Source organism: Notamacropus eugenii, chromosome 5 (genome assembly GCF_028372415.1).
Source record: "Notamacropus eugenii isolate mMacEug1 chromosome 5, mMacEug1.pri_v2, whole genome shotgun sequence".
NCBI lineage: Eukaryota > Metazoa > Chordata > Mammalia > Diprotodontia > Macropodidae > Notamacropus > Notamacropus eugenii.
Window position 1 is genome coordinate 170,124,000 of NC_092876.1, and position 18,427 is coordinate 170,142,426.

The window sequence follows — 18,427 nt, forward strand, 5'->3', positions numbered from 1 at the left end:
ACAGCATGAGAAACCTTACAAAATGATTTGGTAAATCTAAAATATAGTTACAGTATTCCCCTGGCCAGTCAGCCTAGTAACACTATAAAAAGGAAATGAAATTAATTTGGCATGGCAATCTTGATTAAGCCACACTGACTCTTTGTATTTTCCAGTTAATTTTCTAGTTATTTACTAAGCATCCTTTAATAATACATTTTAAAAGGCAGGGAGTAGCAATCATGATCTCAGACAAAGCAAAAGCAAAAATAAACGTAATTAAGAGAGATAAGCAGGGAAACTCTGTTTTGCCTAGAGGTACCATAGACAATGAAGTAATATCAGTATTAGACATATGCACTAAATGGCATAGCATTTAAATTCTTAAAGGAAAAGTTATGATGAGTTATAGGAGGAAATTGACAGTAAAATTACATTAGTGAGGGAGCTCAACTTTGTCACCATATGACTAGATATATCTAACTGCAAAATAAATAAGAAAGAAGTTAAATAAATAGGATTTTAGAAAAGTTAGATATTCTAAACCTCTAGAAAACTGTATGGGAATAAAACGGAGTATAAATTTTTTCTCAACTGTATTTGGGAACTTTTTGAAAACTGACCATATATTACAACATAGAACCCTCAAAACAAATGCAAAAAACCAAAAATATTATATACATCCTTTTCAGATCATAATGCAATAAAGTCATATTCAATAAAAGATTATGGAAACATAGATTAAAAATTACTTGGAAACAATGATCTGATCTTAAATAATGAAGGAGTCAAAGAACTGATCATAGAAGCTTATCAATAATTTCAATAAGGGGAATAAAAATAATGAGACAACATACCCAAATTATGGGCCACAGACAAAGAAATATTTCGGGGAAATTTTACATCTTTAAATGCTTATATTAATAAAGTAGAGAAAGAGCAGATCAATGAATTGGGCATGTAATTAAAAAGCACTTCACAATGAACAAATAAAAAATCCTCAGTTAAACAAAATGGAAATTCTAAAAATCAAAGAATAGATTAATAAAATTTAAAGTAAAAAACCCACAAAACTATTGAACTAATTGTACTAGATGTTGGTTTTATGAAATAAAAACCTAATAAAATAGATAAACTATTGGTTCATTTGATTAAAAAAAAGAAAGAAGATAACCAAATTATCAGTAACAAAAATGAAAAGGGTGAACGTGTCAGCATTGAAGATTGTAGCAATTATTAGGAACTAGTTTTCCTCATTAAATGTCAAAAAAACTGACAATCTAAGTGAAATTAATGTATATTTACAAAAATATAAATTACCCAGATTAACAGAAGAGGAAATAAAAAAGTTAGATAACTGTTTAGAAAAAGTAATTGAACAGGTCATAAATGAACTCACTAAGAAAAAATTCACAGAACCAGATAGAATCACAAGTGAATTCTGCTAAATACATTTTAAATTTTATTTTTTAATATATGAAATGAAAGAAGCATTTCATTATGTAGTAGAATTTTTAAAAAAAGATGAATGCACATGAACCTGCCAGTCTATTGTGTACAACTTGCTATTCCTTTGAAACCTGTAATAAAGTTATTAAGTAAAATTCTTTTCCCCATACCACTAGGCACACGTGTATGGTGTGTGTGTGTGTGTGTGTGTGTGTGTGTGTGTGTGTGTGTGTGTGTGTATAAAATCATTTTACACATAGTTTTTTTTTAATAGTTCATTCTCTAATGCAGATAGCATCTTCCTTCACATGTCCTTTGTAGGTAATTTGGATATTCATGTTAGTCAAATTTTGTTGTCAAATTCTATTGTGATCCATATAGTCAATGGCTTTAGTGTAGTTAATGAATCAGAAGTAGATGTTTTTCTGGGACTCCCTTGCCCTCTCCATAATCCAGCAATTATTGTCAATTTGGTCTTTTTTTCCTCTGCCTCTTTGAAAAGCAGCCTGAATTTCTGGTAATTCTTCCTTAACTGTATTATACTTGGAGATTTTAATGAGTTCAGCTGGAATTGTCTCAACTCCAGTAGCCTTATTGTTAGCAATGCTTTTAAGGGCTGCTGGATTTTATTCTCCGGGTTGTCTAGATCTAGATCAGTAACCACATCATTGTGGTTTTTGGTGATGTTAATAACTTTCTCATATAGTGCTTCATATAGTCTTGCCACCACTTCTTAATCTCTTCTATTTCTGCTAAGTCACTACCATTTTTGTATTTTATCATGCCCATTTTTTTTGCAAGAAATGTTGCCTTGATATCTCTAATTGTCTTGAAGAAATTTCTTCTTTCCAATCCTATTATTTTTCATATTTCTCTAATTTAAGAAAAAACCTCTCTCCTTGCTATCATCAAAAATTCTCTTCTCTTTCCTTTTTTCCTCCAATTTGTAAATGGTCAAAGAATATAAATAGGTATTTAACAGAAGAAATCAAAGTTATCTACAGTTATGTGAAAAAATGCTCCAAATCAATCTTGATTAGAGAAATGCAAATTAAAATAATTGTAAGGTACCACTTCACCTCTATCAGGTTAGCTAACATGACAGAAAAAGAAAAATGATAAATGCTGAAGGGAATGTGGAAAAAATGGGGCACTAATGCACTATTAGTGGATTTGTGAACTGATCCAACCATCCTGGAGAACAATTGGAACTATGGCTAAAGGGCTGTAAAACTGTGCATTCCCTTTGACCCAGCAATAACACTACATGGACTGCATCCCAAAGAAACCAAAGAAAAAGGAAAAGAGACCTAATCATACAAAAATATTTATAGCAACTCATTTTGTGGTGGTAAAAACTGGTAATTGAGGGGATGCCTATCAATAGAGTAATAGCTATGATTGTGATAGAATATTATTGTGCGATAAGAAATGCTGAGCAGGATTGTTTCAAAAAAAAAACTGTGAAGACTCATATGGACTGATGCAAGGTGAAGTGAACAGAACTAGGAGAATATTGTACAGCAACATTCATACTGTATGATCAACTGTGAATGACTCAATTATTCTAATCAATAAAATGGTTCAACATAATTTCAAAGGACTCATGAGTAAGAAATACTATCTACTTCCAGAGAAAGAACTGATGAAGTCTGAGTGCAAATTAAAGCGTAATTTTTGCCTTTTTTTCTTGTTTTTTTCAACATGGCTAATATGAAAATGTTTTGCATGATTTCAAATGTATAACTGAGATCACATTTCTTGCCTTCTTAATACATTTTTCCTTCCCCTCTCTCTTCATCCTTTTGTTCTCTTTCTCTTTCATTTTCTCCCTCCCTCCTTCTCAACAAAATAAAATCTATGAAATAAAATTTGCCTGGTTTTTATTAGGCAAACAACCAAAAGAAACAGAGCTTTCTACCCACTGAATTTTTGATGTTAGTAAGTGTGACCATATAGATGTGTGACCATACATATGCATATACACACAGATATATGTATATACATACACATACACACACACTTACACACACACACACACACATATATACACATATATTCCTTTTATAAGCATCCAAATGTATGTTTTATTTGAAGGTGAAAAAGGGATATAAGCAAATCATGATGTAAACTGCTAAAAGCAAAGTGTCCAAAAGAAAAAAATATACACAGGACAAAAATTTAACAGTGATCATTGAACAGAACATGTGAATAACAAAGTAATGGAACATTTGCTACTTCATAGAATCATTGACTTTCAGAATTGGAATAGATCCCAAAGATCATATAATCTCTACAAAAACCCAAAGTAATTGACTCTCAGCTTCCATTTAATGACCTCTATTGATTGGGAAGCCTGACTTCCTGAGGCAGTCCATTACATTTTAGGATAGCTTGAATTATTAGTAAGCTTTCTTTAACCTTGAGTTTAAATCTTTTTTTTTTTATTTTTGCAATTTTACCAATTGCTTCTATTTCTGTTCTCTTCAGACAACCAATTCTTCTCTCATAAATCATTTTTTCATATTCTTGAAGATAGTTGTAATGTTGATCATATTCCCTTCTCCTCCCCTCCTCCCCTCAAGGCACTTTTTCTGTCTAAACAAACCTAGTTCTTTCCACTGGTCTTCAGATGGTCAGGTATTTTGTGTCCCTGTTGTCTGGATGGATCTCTTCTGACTGTGTCTTGATGCATAAATAAGGCAGCAGAGTTTTCATATCCATCATTCTGGACCCTCTACCTCTAAATGCTTTCAAATGTCAAAGGAAAAAGTCAACTTATAAACATATGTATATATGAAAACAAATAGACCCAATACTAGAGGCCATTACCATAAGAGTATCTACCAGTGAACAATTCTGCCCCCCCCAAAACTATATAATCTTAATCATTTACATAGGGGCACTGTGTAATATTTTTGGCTATAATATTCTTCCGAAATTGTGTTTTATTTAGGATCATGTAATCATTACTCAGGTTTTACTTCATCATCTATTTCCCTCTGCCTGTAGCCCTTCTCAGTTTCAAGTATATAGAAATGGCCCACTCTCTGCATGGCATTAAATCTTGTACTATACATCACTCTAACCTTTGCCTTTTATAAGAGCTGTCAGTGGTCAGCAGGAGGTGGTCCAGTCAGATCATATATCAAGTGAAGCTTTCCAACTGGACTGAAGATTTCTTCCAAATTTACTTTAGTGTTAGCCAAGAACTCAAAGTCACCATCTACCTGATCATTTAAGGACTCTGCTTTGGGTTTCTCCTTTATACTATAATTATGCAATCATAATATTTCATAGTATATATCCAGCTGTCAAGAGTACTCTCCTAATGCTAAAGAAAATAACACCTTTAAAAATAGGCTAACTCAATTGGCAAAAGAGGTCTAAAAAGGCAATGAGGAGAAGAATGCTTTAAAAAGCAGAATTAGCCAAATGGAAAAGGAGGTTCAAAAGCTCACTGAAGAAAATAGTTCTTTCAAAATTAGAATGGAACAGATGGAGGCTAATGACTTTATGAGAAACCAAGAAATCACAAAACAAAACCAAAAGAATGAAAAAATGGAAGATAATGTGAAATATCTCATTGGAAAAACAACTGACCTGGAAAATAGATCCAGGAGAGACAATTTAAAAATTATGGGACTACCTGAAAGCCATGATCAGAAAAAGAGCCTAGACATCATCTTTCATGAAATTATCAAAGAAAACTGCCCTGATATTCTAGAACCAGGGGGCAAAATAAATATTGAAAGAATCCACTGATCACCTCCTGAAAGAGATCCAAAAAGAGAAACTTCTAGGAATATTGTGGCCAAATTCCAGAGTTCCCTGGTCAAGGAGAAAATATTGCAAGGAGCTAGAAAGAAACAATTCAAGTATAGTGGAAATACAATCAGGATAACACAAAATCTAGCAGCTTCTACATTAAGAGATCGAAGGGAGTGGAATATAATATTCCAGAAGTCAAAGGAACTAGGACTAAAACCAAGAATCACCTACCCAGCAAAACTGAGTATAATACTTCAGGGGAAAAATGGTCTTTCAATGAAATAGAGGACTTTCAAGAATTCTTGATGAAAAGACCAAAGCTGAAAAGAAAATTTGACTTTCAAACACAAGAATGAAGAGAAGCATGAAAAGGTAAACAGCAAAGAAAAGTCATAAGGGACTTACTAAAGTTGAACTATTTACATTCCTACAGAGAAAGACAATATTTGTAACTCTTGAAACTTTTTTCAGTATCTGGGTAGTTGGCACACACAGAGCACAGGGTGAATTGAATAGGATGAGATCATATCTTAAAATAATGAAATTAAGCAGTGAGAGAGAAATAAATTGGGAGGAGAAAGGGAGAAATGGAATGGGGCAAATTATCTCTCATAAAAGAGGCAAGTAAAAGACTTTTCAGTGGAGGGGAAAAGGGGAGTGGTGAGAGAAAAAAACATGAAATTTGCTCTCATCACATTTGACTAAAGACAGGAATAAAATGCACACTCATTTTGGTATGAAAACCTATCTTACAATACAGGAAAGTGGGGGAGAAGGGGATAAGCAGGGTGGGGGGGATGATGGAAGGGAGAGCAGTGGGAGGAGGGAGCAATTTGAAGTCAACACTCTTGGGGAGGGACAGGATCAAAAGTGAGAATAGAAGCAATGGGGGGCAGGATAGGATGGAGGGAAATATAGTCTTACACAACATGACTGTCATGGAAGTCATTTGCAAAACTACACAGATATGGCCTATATTGAATAGTTTGCTTTCCCAAAGGGAATGAGTGGGGAGGGAGGGATGAAGAGAAGTTGAAACTCAAAGTTTTAGGAACAACTGTTGAGTATTGTTCTTGCAACTAGGAAATAAGAAATACAGATTATGGGGTATAGAAAATTATCTTGCCCTACAGGACAAAAGAAAACATGGGGATAAGGGAAGGGAGGGATGTTGGAAGGGAGGACAGATTGGTTATAGGGGTAATTTCAATGCTCGGTGTTTTGGGGTGGGGGGAGTGGAGAAATGGGGAGAAAATTTGGAACCCAAAATTTTGTGGAAATGAATGTTGAAAACTTAAATAAATAAATTTAAATTTAAAAAAAGAGTACTCTCCTTTTTCCTAATCATACCTTAATCTATTAATCCGTTCATTAAAAAAAAAAAAAAAACACTCAGGCATTTGCCTCTCTATGAAAGTTTTCCTACACTATCTAAGACAGGAAACCATCACAATCTCAAGGGTTTTTCTGAATTTCAGAAAGGGAATGTGATCAGGGAAAGGCAGATATAAATCTTGACTCATGCTGAATGGCCCTTCTGCTTGCAGTCAGAATCTCATTTTTTCCAGCACTGCAATAAAGTCCTACTCTTACTTTTTTTATTCTTTAAAGCTAACTTTGGATCCTTGAGAAATATGCCAGTGAGTCACAAACTGTGGAGATTCCTATACATCTGAAATGTCCTTGAACATAAGTATAATGACCAATAATATAACCTGGGAACCATAGGGATGCTTTCCATTTAAATATCTCTGTCCAAGGGATAATGATTTTTCATTACTTTCACAGCAAAATGAGGCATCAGAAGAAAAGCTTCCATTTCATAGTATATGTACCTCCTTAACATTTATCAAATTCTGATTTTAAGGATTTTCATTAGTATTTTTTGCCTCTTTTATGAGGTTAATTCTCTTCAAAATGTCTTGTCTTGCTCTCACTTACACACTGATTTTTCCTCTACCATTTTTCAAATTTTTTGAAACAATTTTTACTCTTTTTAAAGACATTTTGGAAATTCTTACTTGGCTACTGTCCAGTCTGCATCTCCTTTGAGGATTTGCTTGTAGAGATTTTTCATTCATAAAAATTATTCATTTTTCATTGTCTTCTGAGTTTGTCTTGAGTTTCCCTGACACCTTAGTAGCTTTTATAGTCACGGGCTTTTGCTGTTGCTCTTGTTGTTTGCTCATTTCTCCAATCTATTTCTTGACTTGGGGCTTTATTTTAGAGTTGCGTTTTGTTCACCTTTAGTGGTTGGGGGTGGGTGCTTGTCTGGCTCAATCTTTTGCCTTTTATATCTTTCTGCTTTCACAACTAGGTCTAAAGACCCGTAATTTTTCAGAGCTTCCAAGGAGACATGTCTTATTTTTATAGCTAGAATTTATTTATTTATTGTTATATTATTTATTTTCAGTGTTCTACAATCACTACCATATAAATTAGATTTTTTTTCCTTTCCTCCCCCTCCCTACCTGCTATCTCCCCGCTTCCTCCCCAAAAGGTTCTACACATACATTCCTATTAAATACACGTTCACCATAGTCATGTTGTATAGAAGAATTAAAATGAATGGGAAAAATCATATAACAAACCAAAATGTAATGCAAAAAAAATGATCTTCTACATTCTGCTATTGAATTCCATAGTTCTTTCTCTGGATGTGAAAGGATTTTGCCTTAAAAGACCATTAGGAATTTTTTAAGTCCTTGTATTGCAATGAAGTTCTAAGTCTACCAGAAAAAATTCTTGCACACTCTAGTTGCTGTGTACAAAGCTCTCCTGGCTCTGCTAAAGGAGGTAAGTTTTTGGGAGAGTTCTGTTCACTACTACCCTGGCACCTACTCCCTTGAGATGACAAATCTTCTTCTCCACCCTGGAAATGGGTAACAGGTAATGGAGTTGTCAAATGGTATCTGATACTGTACCCAATACTAGCACAGAGGACTCCTGCAATTTCTTTCTAATCAGATGTTCAGGTCCCTTACTGTCCCTAAGTGCTAGGCCCTCCTTGCTCCTGCCATAGTTGTTGTCACTGACTCCAAGTTCCACAGTCATGGTACTTTCACCAAGACAGCCCCATCCCAGTCCTTAGTGGACCTTTTTTCTATCCTCCTAAGCTGCCTTTAGCTAGAACAAAATGACTCATGGTGATTTTTTGTTGGTTATTCTATTTAGAATTCATTTAGATGGGTTTTTAAAAATTGTTTAGAGAGATATGTTGGGAATACTCAGCAAAATAGCTTACTTCATTCTTCTATCTTAGCTACGCCCCCTCTTATTTCATAGTGTATGAGGACACATTTAAGAAACTTGGAATGTTTAGCTGAGAGAAGAAAAGAATTCAAGGGCACATGATAGCAATCTTTAAATGTAAAGGGCTCTCATATGTTCTGTTTGTCCATAGGTAGGAAACAGGAGAAATAAGTAAAAGTTGTAAAGTGGAAAATTTAGGCCTGATACAAGAAAAATATTTTTAATAATTATAGCTATACAGAAGAGGAATGGGTTATCTAAATATGTTGTGGGTTACTCCTCACTGGATGTATTTAAGTAAATGTTGGATGACAATATGTTATAAAGGGGAATTTTTTTTTTCGATTCTGTATTTTATATGTGGGCTCTGAAGTGTCTTCCAAATCACAGATTTGGTGATTCTCAATAAACCTTTTGAAATTTGTTTTCCTAATGCCTAAGGTACGCAAGTAAAATCTTATACAACAATTTAATTACTTTCTTATTTGCATCTTGACTCCATGAATATATTATTGATTTCTTGAAGACAGGATTGTTCTATTTCTCTTTGGAATTTCCCTTCCTACCAACATCTAGGTATTATATATACATACATACATACACACATATGTGTGTGTATGTGTGTATACATATATATAAGTATATATATATGTATATATATATATATATATATATATAGTATAAAAACATGTTCTTGATGGTCAAGTTTTGTTGATAATGGTGATGATGATGTGATAGAAAAGTGAATTCTAGTTCAACTCTTGTTAATTTATTGTGTGACCTTCAACAGGTTACAGAATTTGGGGGCCTCACTTTACCTATTTTAAGAAATATGAATAATAATTTTTGCAGTTAAATATGTTGTAAAACTAAAACAAGATAATGGAGGAGAAAACATTAGAGAAAACCTAAGTATCAACAAAAGAGAAGTCATTATTACAGGAAAATAGAGAAATACAAACTCAGAGAGTCCATCTTTTCATCTACTTATTGTAACTGACAGTAAATAGCATTTCTCAAAGCTCCCTTCCTCTAAGAACTTTCCTCAATGCTTTCTTTACATCTTTGTTTCTCAGAGTGTAGATCAAGGGATTGAGCATAGGAATCACAGTTGTATAAAATACTGAAGACACTTTTTCTTGTTCCATAGACTTACTAGAAGGTGGTTTGAAGTACATGAATGTGATTGAACCAAAAAAGATAACCACAGCCATGAGGTGGGAGCTACAAGTGCCAAAGGCTTTGGATCTGCCTTCTGTAGAGCGGATGCGGAGAATGCTGGCAAGGATGAAAGCATAAGAAATAAGAACTGCCAAGGTGGGCACTAAGGTGTTAAATCCAGCAATGACATGAAGCAGTAACTCATTGATTTGGGTGCTTGAGAAGGAGAGGTTGAGTAGGGGAAGTACATCACAAAAGTAATGGCTGATGATGTGGGACTTGCAGAAGGAGAGTTTCATCATGAAGCTTGTATGGGCCATGGCTGAGATAAAGCCCAAAGCGAAGGCAGCTGCCACCATCAATGAGCAGACCTGATAAGACATGATCACATTATAAAGCAATGGGTTACAAATAGCAACATAACGATCATAAGCCATTGCTGTAAGAAGGTATACTTCTGCAACCACAAGGACTACAAAGAAAAAAAACTGGGCCATACACTTAAAATAAGGGATAGTATTCTTCTTCCTTAAGAAATTCACCAACATTTTAGGGGTAATGGCAGAGGAGTAGCAGAAATCTACAAAGGACAAACTGCTGAGGAAATAGTACATGGGCGTATGAAGTGGAGGACTGGCAACAATTAATAGGATCATGCCCACATTTTCCACCACAGTGATGACATAGATACACAGGAATAGGAAGAAGAAAGGAAACTGGAGCTCTGGTCGATTTGTTAATCCTTCAAGAATAAACTCAGTCTCTATGGAGTAATTTCCTGTAGTCATTTTCCTTTAGAAAGATCTGTAGGGATGGGAGAGAAGAGTCACATTAGAAAATACCTCACCTTGACCATAGGAAAAGTACATAGTCACAATAGCATTCAGGATTCTCTTGATGTGTTTCCCCAGGTCAAGGAGTATCTTTGTATCTCTAAAATACCATGGAAGACCTGAGATAAAGGATGCTATGTTGAAAGAAAAATCTTAGCTATTCAAAGTGCTGTCTCATTTTCCTGGTTCAGTAAGATTCTTTAATTCTTTATGTGAGTATGACTTACAGCCACCTAATTTCATTCTAACACCTACAGGAAACACAATGCTTATCAAATTCATTTCATAGAATCACAGAATCTCAGAGATAAAATCTTCATGGGGAAATTCTATTCTGATATAATTCTTCCCAACAGGCAGAATTTGTTGGAGGGGTGGAAATTATAGGAATTCCCTAAGGAAATGACTATTCCATCATAGTGATATGATAGAAGACAGAAAAGTCAGATTTGGTTAGCCAGGTATCCTAGATTTATAAAGAATGGATTTTTTTAAAAGGTTTCACAAAGTGGACACATAGAATGGCCTAAAATTCTAAGGTGATCAACAATTCAGGGATAAAGGTAGATTCTCTAGATAGAAATTCTAAGGGCACTAAGAAAGAACTGTGATGAAGGGAGAAAGCTGAATTGTATAGAGAGGCTGATGTGATTATATGGGGGCCTCAGCAACCAATATAGATTTTTAAAATATATGCAAACGATGGGAGCAAGGGCAGACAATGGAAGAAAATAAATACAAAAGTGTGGAATAGGATCCTATAAGAAAAGTGTCAGGGTACTTGGAAAGAAAGGAAGGGGGTAGTCTGACTTCCTTGACTGTATTTATGATGAAGTTGGGATCCAACTAGGGCAGTGAGGGAGTAATTACAGAAAAGCCTCAGGTAACTTTTAGTATCAACTGGCAGAACTTCCCTTTCCAGTCACCTCTGTGAGACACTACTCAGCAGAGTACCTTCAAAAGATGGACCTACAGAACATACATACAGATCATGCAGAAATCTATTTTTGAATTAGAGAATATTCCTACAAACTGACTATCTTTTCTAGTATTAATACAGTTTGTTATGCTTTGCCTACATACCAGGACAGAAGATGAAGTAGACAAACTCCTTGCTCTTTGCTGCTACTTCCAAATCCTTTTTCTGCCACTGAAACTTAAGTAGCTCTCCTCCTTTGATACTGTTCTCATTGATATCACCCAGATCAAGATTCTATTTACTATTATTTATTTACTCCAACATAATTTTATTCTTTTTTGTACATTAATTTTATTTATTTTAGTGTTCTACAATCACTACCATAAAACTTAGATTTCTTTCCCCCTACATACCGCCCACTACCCCCCTTCCTCCCCAAGATGGCATACTGTTCTATATAGGATCTACACGTACATTCCTATTGAATACATTTTCACTATAGTCATGCTGTGTAGAAGAACTAAAATAAATGGGACAAATCGTACAACAAACCAAAACATTAAATACACACACACAAAAATAATCTGCTTCATTCTGAGATTTAATTCTATAGTTCTTTCTCTGGATGTGGAAGGCATTTTGTCTTAGAAGATCATTGGGAATTTTTTTTTAAGTCCTTGCATTGCTATGAAGATACAAATCTACCAGCAAAAATTCTTGCAGTGTGGTCGTTGCTGTGCACAAAGTTCTCCTGGTTCTGCTCCTTTCACTCAGCATCATATAAGTCTTTCCAGGCCTCTCTGAAGTCTCCTTGTTCATCATTTCTTATAATGCAATAGTATTCCACTACATTCATATACCATAATTTATTCAGTCATTCCCTAATTGATGGGCATCCCCTTGATTTCTAGTTCTTGGCCACTACAAAGAGTGCTGCTCTAAATATTTTTGTACATGTGGGACCCTTTTCCATTTTTATGATCTCTTGGGGATACAGTCCTGGAAGCAATATTACTGGGTGAAAGGGTATGCACATTTTTGTAGCCCTTTGGGCATAGTTCCAAATTGCTCTTCAGAATGGTTGGGTGAGCTCACAGCTCCACCAACAATGAATTAGTGTTCCAACTCGCCCACATCCTCTCCAACATTTATCATTTTCCTGTTCTGTCATGTTTGCCAATCTTATAGGTGTGATGTGGTACCTCAGAAGGGTTTTAATTTGCATCTCTCTAATCAAAAGTGATTTAGAGCATTTTTTCATATGATTATAGATATCTTTAGTTTCTTCCTCTGAAAATTGCCTGTTCATATTCTTTGGCCATTTATCAATCGGGGACCCCAATTTTTATTTTTCAAGGAATTCATCACCTGATTTACAGTCTTCGTTTCCACTCCTAACTTGACATCCAGACTTTGGTGCTTCACCATACATGTTCTTGTCTCTTAAAACACTCTGGCCTTCTATTTGATCAGACTTCTTAGCTCCCATGATTGTACTTCATTCCTTGTTAGACACACCTAAAATGGTGACACACTTGATTTCATTATTATCTAGACTGGTTCAATTTCCATGGTCCAAAAGTATGAAATTCTTATCTCAAATCATAAACTTTTATCTTTTAATCTCTCCCTTGACTCTATAAACACTGTTTTCATTTTGACCTAAAGTTACTTCATCATTTTCTGCTTTTTCAATTCATTGTCCTTGCTCTGATTTTATTTTCTTTGTTTCACAATATTACCCCTATAGTTACTAATTGAACTTGATGTTGTACTCTATCCTCAGACCTAATGTCACTTTTTCTTAAAATTGCTCATCTGTTTGGAAATATCTTTCTACTTGCATCCTTTTCCCCATCATCCCCTGTCTCTAGAAGTTTTCCCTTTTGTTTTTTATCTCTGTCTTTATCTGTCTCTTCAAGGTTTCATTCAAATGCCATGTACTCTGTAAGAAGTCTTTATTCTTGGGATCTTTTTTATTATTTTGGTCTCTGGGCTTCCTTAGAATTTCTGAGAACTTAGAGAAGACAGGTCCCAGAGATCATAATTCGACTGGGATGGGGGTTGTTGTTCTTGGACTTCATGGCCATGGCCCATGGGCTTAGGAAGGGTAATTATCTGCTCAATGTATATATGGATGCTAAACATCACAAGTTAGATTTTGGTTCAGAAGATGACCTTCACCACCAGCGTAACCCATGGAAGAAAAATGCCTGCTGCAGTGTAAACACAAGCCAGGCCGCTTAAGATGACACCTCCTACCTAAAGCACTTCAGCCATAACTGTGGAATGGATGACCCCAGCCTATAAATGTCACTTTATCCAGGACCCTTGTCTCTCTGAGTGCTCCACCAACCTAGAACCCTGGATCCAGATGGTATCCTGAAGCTGGCAGCGGGAATGAGTTCTGAATACTCCCCTGTGCAGGAACACTGAACCCTTGGTGGGAGGACTGCCAGATCCTCATATACCTACAATCAGAACTGACACAAAGGCTGGAATTGGACTGCAAGGATTAACAAGTGACCAATTAAGGCTGCCTGCCACTCTTTCACATTTTGCTTCCCAACACCAGCCTCCCAATGTGAGAATATTTGGTGTCACTCTTATAGCACAAGGTCTTTTGGCCAGGACAGGGGAAAATATATCCACATGTGGTTCGACCCAGCCCAGGGAAACCCCAATGAAGCTTTGGCTGAATATTATGTTTTTACCTCTGCATCTTCAGTTGGAGGTTAGTTTCTCCTTTTTGACTTTGACACTGCTGTCACTTCTCTGGGATTAACCCTCATCAGGCATGAAATCTAACCAATTTACACACAAAATCATAGTCAAGATTTACTCCCAGTTGGAGACCCCTGGACCCCAGTTTCCGGCCTGACACAACCTGGCTCTTCTGAAACCCTGCCTTCCCAATCTGAATTCTTCCCCTTCAAACCTAAGCTGTTGCTTGAAAACCTACACCCCCACACACTTTGGATTTCACATTCTCCACCCCACTACTGAGGGGGCCAGGGAGCTAGTCCCTTTCTTCCCACTTTTAAGTAGCTCCAACTCCAGTCTCCTACCTTTTGCTCTGCATAGCAAAGTCTACCCACCCCCTTATGATTTCTACCCTCTTTAAAGTAAGTACTTAAAGAAAGTACTTCTTTCAAGTAAGGGTCATTTCACTGATTATGTTTGTATCCTTAGTGCCTCCTCCATACATAAGTAGGTACTTAATAAATGTTGATTGATCAAAAAAAAAAAAAGAAGAAATCTTTATTCTCTCCATCGTTTGTATTTCCTACACCAAAGTACCTTTGTATTGTGTTTTTGACTAGTTTTGACTTTTTTTTCTGCAAGTAGACTATTAATACCTTGAGAAATGAGTTGTTCTCATTTTTTCACTGTATTATTCCATTGCCTTGCATAGAGCAATGACTTGAGAGAAACACTGATTTAATTTAATTGAATTGGGCATGTTAGAACACTGATGATGAATAAGAAATGGACAAAGATAAAGAGTGCTATGAGGCATAAAGTAGGGGCTTGTGGCACCAGGTTCTAGGTTTGTCTTATTTTGTTATATGTCTAGAGAACTTGATATCATTAAAAGAAGACTATGGGAAAATTTGACATCAGTGTCATAAAGGACTATGGAACAGCTTGTAGCCTTAAGGCAGAACATGTAAAGAATTCTGTAGCTTGCTTGTGCAACTTGAAGTAATTAATAATGCATTAATAATTTACTTTTTCTCTGAATATCCCAATGAACCTTACAGGGCATGTAAGCCCCTGTAGTTCTGCTGAAATATTTCCATTGATATTATATGTAGCATATAATATTCATTATGTCCTATATATAATATTATATATTATGTTTTACATTATATTAATTAATATTTGAATTTTTGTAGATTCATCTGTGTTTATCTTGCTTTATTTCCATTTGAAAGATTTTGCCTTGATCAGCCAAATCAGAGAAAGTGTGTGCATAGTGTTGTGAAATTGAAAATTGATTTTTAATTGGAATTTATTAACTTAATCAAGATAGTATAGATTGAACATTCTCCTTTGCTGTATCTACCTAAATTCTTCACTCTTGAAAGTTCATTCAAGTAACCTCAGGTTATTTAGGTCACAGTTCTACTCTTGTGACTTGTAGCTCCACCCCTGTGTTATCATCTGTACTCCTTCATTTGTAACTTCACCCATCACCCCCTCTCAAGAGAAACTTAACACAAAGGTCAGTTTCATCAATTTAAAACTATTGTCCTACAGGTCAATCCAATTAATTTAAAATTTGTTGAAGCAGCTCCCTTGCCTACAGACCAATCCCATAATGGGAGAACTGATCTCATCTCCCAATGATGTAATGGAGAGGAGTTGAGATGACACTTATCCCACTTCCTCATTGAAACATCTAGCCCATGGAAGAAAACACACCTATGTTTCTCAAGGTTTTGCTCTGTCCTCTTGTTAATCACCATAAAAAGATTGCTAACTCTGGGGAATTTGGTCATTGACCCCAGTTATTGACAATCGCTAACCTTGCTAATAAATGGATAATGCTTGGAACTTTATCTCACAAAATTTCAGTATTCATATTTTTAGAGGTTATAATGAATCTCTCTTTGTAGCTATCTCAGGAGGCAATAAAAAAATATTCCTTGACCAAGCATCTAAGTAGAAAACAATTGAATTATTTCTTCAACAGGCCCTTCTGTATTCATTTCAGGGAAAAAGAAAAAAAAAATGAGAGAATTGTCTAACATAGAGGGAGGGAAAAAACCAAACCTGACATCTAGGCCAGATAAGACACTGTCAGAAGGTCATAAGGGTCATTGGCCTTGTGACATTATAGTCACTGAATTGACAGAAAGTCAATTCAAGACATGGATTGAACATCTACTCTGTGCACACTACTATCTTAGGTATCATAGGGAGTCTGTGATCTGAAAGGAGTCAAAAGGCTAACCATCTCAAAATGTCTTCCCCTTTGTGTTGCTATAATTCCTGAAATTTTAGTTTTTAAAATTTCTTCTTGGCATGAATTAAGGCATTGTTATCTGGGGTTGGATTGTGAGAACCATTTATAAGCTAATAATAACAAACATTGTTTTGTCTCATTAAATTTTCACTTAGCAGCGGTTCTTGATGTCAAAGATCATAAGATAAATATGATCCTATGGTGGAATCCATAAATTAAAAGTTAGGAGACTTGGTTTTCAGTTTGGGACCTAGCACTAACAAACTGTACAGCCTTGAGTAGGTCACTTATATTCTTTGAGACTCATTTTAATTATCTATGAAATTAGTATTTTGATTTAAATTATTTTTAAATTTCCTTACAGTGATAATTTTATATGATTTTAATTCTTGAATATAATGCAAGAGTAGAGGTAAGAGCAAAGGAAAGCAAAACAAACAGTTGGATTATATGGATTCTGAGTTCTAAACTAAGATACTTTTTTTTACATTGAGTTTTGCTGCCAGGGAAGAATTCAGCTGGGTTGACACTGTATAATTAGGACACATAAAGGACATATAAAGGCAAGAACTCTACCACTGGGTATGGATACCAAAGAGAAATTTAATGATCTTTCTCTCTTTTCACTGAAAAGATACTTAAGACACCAAGGTAAAAGAAGGATGGGGAGAGTGACAGGGAAAGAGAAAAAAGACAGAAAGAAAAAGAGAGAGAGAGAGAGAGAGAGAGAGAGCAATGTATGTTTAATTGAATTATTATTGTTTTTATGTATTGGCAAAAAATTTCTGGGTAGAAGGCACAGTGGCTAAAGTACCAGGCCTGAAGTCAAGAAAATAAGTCTTTATCATCTTCGTGACCTAAAATCTGACCTCAAACACTTACTGTATGACCCTGAGTAAGTCACATAACCATGTTCCCTCATTTCTTCATCTATAAAATGAGCTGGAGAAGGAAATGGCTAACCACTTCTGTATCTTCACCAAGGAAACCCCAAATTACGTCATGAGTCTGGCATGACTGAAATAACTGAACGATAAACAATAACAAAACGATTTCTATCAGTTTTATGTTGTTGTAATTGTTTTTTTTATGGCAAGGAGTATGGAAGGAAGTAGAAGCTTAAAGCAAATGATTAAATGGAGGGATTTTCCTTGTAGGTTCAGAGTAAACCTTGAATTTTAGATTGAACTAGTGAACTCAGTCTAGAAGGTTCAGGTATATAAATGCCAAAATTAGCATAATTCTATTTCAAAGTCTTTCGTCAAATGGTCACTATGACATGGGGTTTCTTTACTTAAGAGAAACTGATTTAAACTAGGTTTGGAAAATTATACCTAGATAGAATAGATTAGCAAGTATACTAGTTTGGGATTAAATAATTTTCCATTATTTTTATTTCTAATTGTTTTCTGATGCATCTGATGCATCCTTTCTAAATCTGTAGGTACATTACAATATGTCAAAGTACATGATATTCAAACAGAGCATTATCTTTTTTGGTAAATAAATACTAAAATACCCACTCTTATTGCCTTGGATGTGTAGAGGAATAGCTTGGTTCAGAGGAGTAAAATAAGCAACAGTTGCATAGAATTACAATGGAATTGACAGAAGAAAAGGGGAGCTAATTAGGCATCTGGCTTAGCTAATCTTGGATTTTAAAGTGTCAAGCAAACTATGTATACAAGGAAACTAAAGAAGTGTGGTTCCTCATATAGTGGTTTAAAAATCAGGGAAGATTTTAATAGCAGTGAAATATTAAAGCCCAGATGCTCAAGGGAAGACCTCCTTGCTTTGTCCTAAGAAAGAAGTGGCATCACTGAAAATTGATCAAAATCAACAAAGTCTAAAGCCCAAGCCTGAATCCTTTATAATAAGGATAGTAAAAGAGGAATCCAGATACTTACCCTGCTTCTTCTAAAGGAATGATTGTAGCCTTTGCCTGTGCTTCACACATAAGGATCATCTGCCCTATCACTTTCTAGTTTTCCAAATTCATTGGTGAGTGCTGTTTGCTGTCTTTAACAAATAAATAAAATACATGTGGTCTGGTCTTATAAGCTCCTAGGGTCAGAAGATAGAATTAGGAGA

At 35.2% G+C, this 18,427-nt stretch overlaps 1 protein-coding gene and 1 pseudogene across 1 annotated transcript; one reads left to right on the plus strand and one right to left on the minus strand.

Annotated features, from left to right (window-relative positions):
- Positions 1–9,467: 9,467 nt before the first annotated feature.
- LOC140508987 (olfactory receptor 8D1-like) lies at positions 9,468–10,400 on the minus strand. The gene has a single exon (XM_072616903.1). The coding sequence runs from the start codon at positions 10,398–10,400 to the stop codon at positions 9,468–9,470; it is 933 nt and encodes a 310-aa protein (XP_072473004.1).
- A 3,052-nt stretch (positions 10,401–13,452) lies between these two features.
- On the plus strand, positions 13,453–14,103 carry LOC140507745 (folate receptor alpha-like; annotated as a pseudogene).
- The last annotated feature ends 4,324 nt before the right edge of the window (positions 14,104–18,427 follow it).

Bases quoted from the DNA above. Each gene is read 5' to 3' on its own strand.
- LOC140508987 (XM_072616903.1), bottom strand. From the start codon at position 10,400: ATGACTACAGGAAATTACTCCATAGAGACTGAGTTTATTCTTGAAGGA.